Source organism: Leptinotarsa decemlineata, unplaced genomic scaffold, assembly GCF_025532065.1.
Source record: "Leptinotarsa decemlineata unplaced genomic scaffold, Ldec_3_MD MMD2_P_RNA_scaffold_4, whole genome shotgun sequence".
Lineage (NCBI taxonomy): Eukaryota > Metazoa > Arthropoda > Insecta > Coleoptera > Chrysomelidae > Leptinotarsa > Leptinotarsa decemlineata.
This window is the reverse complement of record NW_027412531.1, coordinates 2,873,298-2,881,317: the sequence shown is the minus strand read 5'-3', so window position 1 is coordinate 2,881,317 and position 8,020 is coordinate 2,873,298. Positions and strand designations below refer to the sequence as shown.

General features: G+C 34.1%; 1 protein-coding gene across 1 annotated transcript; it reads right to left on the bottom strand.

Moving 5' to 3' along the window:
- Nucleotides 1–2,858: 2,858 nt before the first annotated feature.
- LOC111511150 (integrator complex subunit 15) lies at nucleotides 2,859–6,815 on the bottom strand. The gene is made up of 3 exons (XM_023167162.2): nucleotides 6,623–6,815; nucleotides 6,020–6,570; nucleotides 2,859–3,359 (listed from the first exon to the last, which is right to left on the bottom strand). The coding sequence occupies exons 1-3, from the start codon at nucleotides 6,708–6,710 to the stop codon at nucleotides 2,862–2,864; spliced, it is 1,137 nt and encodes a 378-aa protein (XP_023022930.2). The 5' UTR covers nucleotides 6,711–6,815; the 3' UTR covers nucleotides 2,859–2,861.
- Nucleotides 6,816–8,020: the final 1,205 nt, after the last annotated feature.

Sequence of the window (8,020 nt, the reverse complement as noted above, 5' to 3'; positions counted from 1 at the left end):
ACTGAATTGCTAACCGCTCCATTACATTTCCCGGTGTAGCAGGATATGCCAGACGAACCAATGGAGCAATGTCGGCCTCAAAATCCTGTAGCAATTTCTGACAGCGGTTCTTCAGCTGTGAATGGTAAAGTGCTCTAGATGGGCCTGCCCAAACCGTAACTCAAGATCATAGGCTTGATCATAGTCTTCCTCTTGTTGGGCCGTGAGGGTTTGCAAAATATTCGTTGCTTCTCCACGCAACGCCAGTTTTAATGCTACCGCCTTTTCTCCTGCATTCCATCCATTCGATGTGACCGCAGCTTCGAATTGTCGGCGGTAATTTGCCAAGGAGTTTTTCCGTCGAACTGGAGCAGCTTCATGGAGAGCTTTCATGGTTCAGAACTGACTTTGACATCTTTCATTGCCTTTTGAAGTTCTTCCATGTTAAAACTCAGTTCCGGAATTAAGTTTTCGGTAACAGTTTCTGTGGTGTGGGCAGAATTAACGATTTGGTTTTGCAACTTGCTAATTGTTTCCTTTATCTTGCTGATTTCTGTCTGAACTCCACATTTGATTTCCTCTACTTCCGTATTCATTTCCTTCCTGATTTTGTCTATCTCTGTCTGGTTCCTACCCTTTCTTCGAGTAGACTCGCCACACAACAAAGTTCTTTCTTTAAATTTTCTGCATTTTCTAGGAGTTTTTCCTTCAAGCCATTGGAATTCTCTAGAAGCTTATCTTCCAAACTTTTCGAATTTTCCAGAAGCTTGTCTTCCAAACCATTCGAATTTTCCAGAAGCTTCTCCTCCAGGCACTTCGAATCTTGTTGAAGTTCATCTTTCAGCAATTTGATATTCTCATCGAGTTTGCTAATTTTTGAACTCAAATCACCCCCAGAAACTTCTAATAAATATGTTTCGGGATCTTTTCCTGATTCAGTCAAGTTTTCCCACAGTCTCTTCTGGAGTACTGATTTCTTTCCAGAACAATATAGCTCCCTTTCCTCCAATTCGGTGACTTTCAAGTCCTTTAGACGCACTTTCCTCGAATACATTTTGTTTCTTATAGTCTATTTTTCACAAAACTGCATATGTCAACTCATTTTAATCGAATCCTAAACACTTATTTACTTTCACAAGTCTACATCAGTCCGTCTACCGTAGTCCGGTACGTCCACTTCGCGAAACAGAACGAATCACCAGTCTCCCTGCGCGAACAAAAAATAGTCTTATAGTCAATTTCACCACAGAGATTGTCCACTAAGCGCTCACAGATTTATTTTACAAATCCCACTTCTGACACCAGTTGTGACAAATTAAAGAATTAACTGTCTTAAACAAATTTATTTCCAACAATATTTCACTAATCACAAACTAATTTATTTACAACACTTAGCAACTAACGCTTAATCTATTTCCACTATTTGAATTTCTTGTTTAGCCGCTCGAATCTCTGAGCTGCCCTCTTGTGTCGGGAAGCCGGGTCCTTTCTAGAAATCTGTAGTCGGTTCGGTCATAGAATTTTACCGACGATTCCCGATTGCATTCTATCGCGGTAATGTCATGTGTTTGTTACATAATTCGGCCAGCGTACTGGCCGAATTTCTACAATCAGCCAATCAGGTAGTATATATAACGGGGTTATCCCACCCTAATGTTTTGTCCATAATAAATCCCAAATACTTAACAGATGGTACTTCTGTTATATATATGAGGATTCGGATCATTAGTAAAGTTTCCAAATTTTGGTGATTGATACATGGTCTCCCAACAGGAACTTCCGAACTTTGATAATTGATAACAGTTATCAAATGCTGCTTCTCAAAAGCTTGGAACACACCTCAGCAACTTTTGGTGATATATAAAGCTTAGATCAGACCGTCTTTGGAGAATTGTTCACATGTATGGAGCTCCGCCCCTAAGTATAACGTGAAGCTGCTGGATTCCATCCAGAAGGAATCATCCGCCTGACTGGAGAAGAGAACAACACGTGCAACCTTGATAGCCTGAAACACCGGAAAAAGGTTGGAGATTTGTCTCTCTTTTATAGATACTTTCACAGTAAGCGTTCAAGTGACTTGGCAGATTTGATTCCACCAAGAGCGGTACATATCAGAAATACGCGACGGACTGTGGCTGTTCATCGTTTTGAGGTTCAACTTAGTACACCTCGAACTTCACTGTTTAAGAACTCTTTCATTTGGAGAACTGCGTTCATCTGATAACGTTTTTCCAACCAGATTTAATCTCCAGCGATTCAAATCTGATGTGAATCGCTACTTTCGCACAGGCACCGCTCTTAGAGCGCCTTCAGGATTTTTCTGTAATGCTCGTGTTATATCCCTGAAAAAATCTTGTTTCTGTTTTGCCAAATCATCATGGACGGATATAGCACTCAACAAAACGTGCAACAACACATCAAAATGGGTGTTCTGTTTGGGCAACGTACCGCGCGATTCGCCTATTTTACGGTCGCCATAATCGTGGTACTGACAGGACTATTCGCAATGTGGTGAATACACCAAAACATCGTCGCTATCTGTGAGAGTGTGCAGGAGAATCCGAGGCTATCGGATTCCATACTGCACGCCGCCAAGCCGTTTTTGTATTTTCATACCATGTTTGAATTGTTTCCACTGTAAGTGAAACATTTTGTTGATTAATTTCTGAAAAATCCACTTTTCGCAATGTAGTGATGAAATTGATAACAGTTGCTACAAGATCACAATTCAAAATTACAATACTTTGTTAGGTGGGAGGGAAAAAATTCCAGCGGTGTTCCCCACTACTCTGCCTCTCCTTGATAGCATTTTAGGGAGATTAGAACAGTTTCCTATGAAGTAAGTGGAATCCGATGTTTCTCTATTTCAAAGAATGTAATTTTTACAGAATGATAACTTTATTTTTTTTATATGTGTTTATAACAATACTCATTAATTTATTAAATGGCAAAAGCTTCAGTTGATGAAAAAGATCATCCAAATGTCCATATACAGCATTGGCAGAATATATAACCTGTATAGCTTGAGCAAATCTATCTAATGATAGTTGTAACGAATCTTCATTCAAAATTTGATCCAACTTCAGTTCCTGTTTATTCCTCAAGTCATTAACGTAACTCAAAATTGGATTGATGGTAATGGTGAGATGTTGGGCATAAACTGCTTTTGGAGGCAAAACCCTTGGTATTTCCATAATGCCACTAAGCAAAGCTAAATGGAGGTCATTGTAGGAAGGGCTATCTTGTTTATAAATGGGAGACAATATACACCACTTTAATAAACCTGATATTGGGGTTGTTGCTTCCATAGCAATTGCTCCAGGTGGTAGAATAGCTTGTTTTTGTTGTGCTGCTGTACATAAACCGCAATTTGTCGTTATCTAAAAAATAAACAAAAAGATTAAATCCAGGAACATTGGCTAACCACTATTGCTTTGAAAGTACAAAAATTATAATCAATAAATCAATCAATCAAAATGTACTTTATTGTCGAAGATGAAATCTCATTGACAAAGTGTTAATATTCTAAGAAATATAAGATACACAACTTGAAAGATATTGTCGAAGAAAAAATATCATTGTCCAAAGTGTTATTATTTTGAAGAATATAAGTTATACAAATTAAAAGTAATATTTGAACATTCGGTGATTTCAGCATTTTGGGATGAAAAAGTAGTCAGAAAGTAATAACATATATGCTACATATTGAAATAAATAATAATAATAATGAATATTATCATGCAACACATAAATGTAAGTATGAGAATATTAAAACTATAAATCATAAAAATATAAGAGTGAATGCATAGAAAGTAACAGTAAGTATCAACTTCGTAAACATTTTCAACTATACAGTTCAGAGCTAAATGTAAACATCAATCAAAAAGTTAAAAAAGTCACATAGTTTGAATACCAGAAGGTACTGAAACACAATAATTGAAATTAATCTAATATATAAAAATGGATGTTTGTTGGTTGGTTGGTAAGTGATAAACTTCTACATCGCTCAACCGATCGTGATGAAACTTGACATGTATTAGTAATTTTTCATAGAGAAGGTTTTTAGGCTATCAATTTTTCTGTGACTTGCCCGTAGATGGCGCTGTAGAACAATTTTTTGAAAGCACTGTTCTATAACGCTGCGCACGCCTAAGTTCGTTGATTCTGATTCTGTCAAAACATTGGAACAGCAGCGATACAGCAACATAGTACTAGTTGTTTATATAATTTAAATATCTGTCTGAATAGAATTCGTCTAAATAATAAAAGGGCTTTGAAATCAGAAGCTTTTTTACAGACTTTCTAAATTTAGTGGTACATGTTATGCCTTTGATCTCAATTGGCATTTGGTTAAACATTTTTTTCCACTATATATGAAAGACCTCTCTATTTTTGATGATATTGGAATCGGTAAACCTATATTGAGCTTATTTCTTCTTGGTGAAATGAAAATTTCCGTCCTGTATTTTTTTTGCATCAGACATAACATTTCCAATATAAGTATGGAAGGCAAGGTCAAGATTTTATGCTTTCTGAATTAAGGTCGACAGGAATCCCGGAGTGTCTGATTTTTTACAGCATTTTATCATTTACATTTACAAAAAAAATAAAACTTTCAATCCCTCAGATACTTTCAACTGTAAACAGTTCTGGTCATCAACAACTGTTCCAATTGGGATACAAAGCAATAAACTATTTAGGATAAAACAGTTTTATTGGAATCATCATCAACAGAGACAGATAAAAAATCTTGTGAACTGACATAAGGCGAGTAAAAAGCTACTAAACTTTGAAACTAACAATGTTAAAAAAAAACTTGTTTCTGTTCAACAAACGTCATTTGCTCGTCTTCTTCTGCTGAAGCTTCATTTGTCGTGTAACAATGGCATCAGATCCAGATCAGATTAAACTGAGACCCCTATTCACACCAATATACAGGGTGTTTCAAATTCGATCCTCACCATTGAGATCTCGAAAACTATGAGAGATACGAAGATGGTTAAATGGTGTTTTCAGATTTATTATCCGACGTTTTGTCTTCTGGCCACCATCATCAACTTTATTTTTTCTTATGTTTTGAATAGAACCAGATTTTACCTTTTCAATGATGTATCATGTTATCATTCATTTTCGAAATGTTGAAGACATTGAAAAAAATTAATTCTTATCATAATAGGCTTTGACTTTGATATTTCTAAATTTGACTTTCAAATGAACTTTTCAAAACAATAGAACATGACCACAATACTAGATTCAAACAACATTCAACTACGGATTTAAAAAAATATACTCGTATTCAAAGAAATGTGGAATTTACAGTCATAAACATGTTCAATCATTTGTCTGATAATCTGAAAAAAATGCCAGTTAATAAAATGAAGCATCAACTTAAGCAGTTATTAATACAAAAGACTTACTATAAATTAGACGAATATTTTGAGGACAGCCCTATATAATTGTACAAATTATAAAATGTTATGCTCCATAGGCAAAAACATCCTTTTAATATGTAATTTCAGTTTATAAGCTATTATATTTCCCTCTACGGGTTTTCTTTTCCACTCTTTTATTTTATTTTAAAACTTATAAGTGTTCTAAACCCGTTTGGGTAATGTATTGTACACATGAACGAATGAAGAATATCTATCTATTTATCAATTTGTTACACTCAATGACATTTTGTTATTGTACAAGTAATTGATTTTTTGTCGAAAAATGGATTTTACCATTCCAGCAGATCCATTACATTATATGAATGAGAAATTTTTCAGAAATGGTCATTTCTAAGAAATAAATAAAATATATGCTTTTTTGTAAGAATTGTATAGAAAATAAAAAATACTCCTTTTATTTCAGTATTGAGTTCTCGAAGTTTGTTTGACATTGTTTGCATTGACATGGAATCAACTTGTAATTTCTCAGGACTTGTTCACTGAGATAAAATGTATGAAATAATTCAGTACCAATTCTGTAAATGGAAGACTACTAATAGACCTACAGTATATTACTACTATCATTACTAGTACTACTTTCAACTTACCCAATAAGTGATGGTATCCAATAATACTTTTTGTGGAAATAGCAGCTCTTTTTTCGATGTATTGAAATAGTTTTCTGCAATCGCTGTCATAAAATTTGCAGTAAATTGAGGAGATATATGTGGCAGTTCCTTTATTCGACAAGTGTTGAAATTATAGTAATAAAAGTAGTCTTGAATCAGCGACTCTGCCAGTTTACAGCAATTTTGTGATGTATTTCCTAACTGTTGCATCCAAGCACTAGCTGATGATAGGATGGCTGGTGACGGAATCCCTATTGAAACAGACACTAATTTACTAAGTATACCTAATCTCATACTGGCAGTGGTGCCACTAAATAATGAGAGAAAAAGAGTATTCCTAGCAGTTTCATTGGATATTCCATTAAAGTATTCATACAATATTTCGATGAGTTGTAATTCCAAAAGAGCAGTTAATGGATGTCCTCTCTTGTGTCCTCTTCGATCCACCTCATAAAAAATAAATTCTGCCATAAGATCCAATGACAAATCCATGTTTTTTATAGATGTTATTCGACTGCATATTAGTTCAACTGAAAACAATTATTCAATCAGTTATTTTGAAAAATAACTTCAACATACAACCTATTTTATTTAAGGCTTCTTTAGCACATAAGGGATAGTCAATTTTCCTTAAACTCTGTTTTAAATTTATTTCTGAAGAACCTGACATTATTCAAAATATATCGATTTTGCTGATAGCTGATACCAGAAACATAGTATAAAAACTATAAATATTTCTATGAAAACCAAAACAGAAATCATGGAAATACAGGAGAACGTTTCTTCTTCTTATTATTAATATTATTTTTTGACTCTGCTTCGTGAGCAATTTGCCGGTAATCGATAATTTGAACCATCACCCTTCCTTCGGGTATTTGAGTTGTAATTCGAGGTGATTACATCTATCGGCTAACGAAAATTCAAAAACCAACAGACCAGGTGTATTACTATTATTGGGATCAGATGAGCACAACAAAGTTAGCACTCTTCTTGCTCTGGGACAAAGGCAAAACATCACAGAAACCCGTCATAAGAAATGTTTTTAATTTTTTCAACAGGTGGATGTCCATTGATTATTATGGTTTTCAATGAAAATTTGGTAGCCAAACATTCACGTCTAAAGTCCAGGGACATCTCTGATGTATTTGTCAAAAATACATTTGTCAGGAGAGATTTCAGGCAACCAATTATTACTCGAAGCGCTTGATATTGAATACTATCCAGCTTATTAAGGGGCGGCATAGATGAAGGTTTGATTAAAATTGATTCATAGTCTATGTGCAATTTAACAAGACTATTATATGCTATGTGGAGAGTAGCAGGGTCTGCTCCGCACCAGAATCTGCTGAAGGATCTTATGATATTAATGCATTTCATACATTTCATTTTGATTGTTTTAAAGAATGGGTTCCACCCTATATATATATATATATATATATATATATATATATATATATATATATATATATATATATATATATATATACAGGGTGTTCCTTAAACACATGCTAATATTCAAGGAGGTAATTCTTAGACCCATTTTAAGAAAAAAACTTCTTATGGAAGTATGTCCTAAACGCCTTAACTTTTGAGATACAGGGTGGCAAAGTTTTCAAAAATAATCAGTTTTTTAATAATAACTGAGATAATTTTGTAGACATCTTTGGCATATTTGGTACATATGTTTTTTTGTATTTTTTCAAACAGTGGCATCCCTACGGGTTTCGCATTGAATATTTTTGGGGAAAAAGTACTACGCCAATGCTTTCTTTTCAAAATAAAATCATTTTTAAAATCCTCATTTATTTTTGAGAAAATTTGATCTCCTGGTATTTTTTTGTCCGACGCATGATTTTCATTCAAAAAAATAAAAATCGACAGAAAGCAAATTAAGAAATTAGATCAATTCTAAAATGAATGAGAATCTGAAAATTGCTTCAGAACGCATTACCAATTCCCTAATAATATTTGAAAACATAA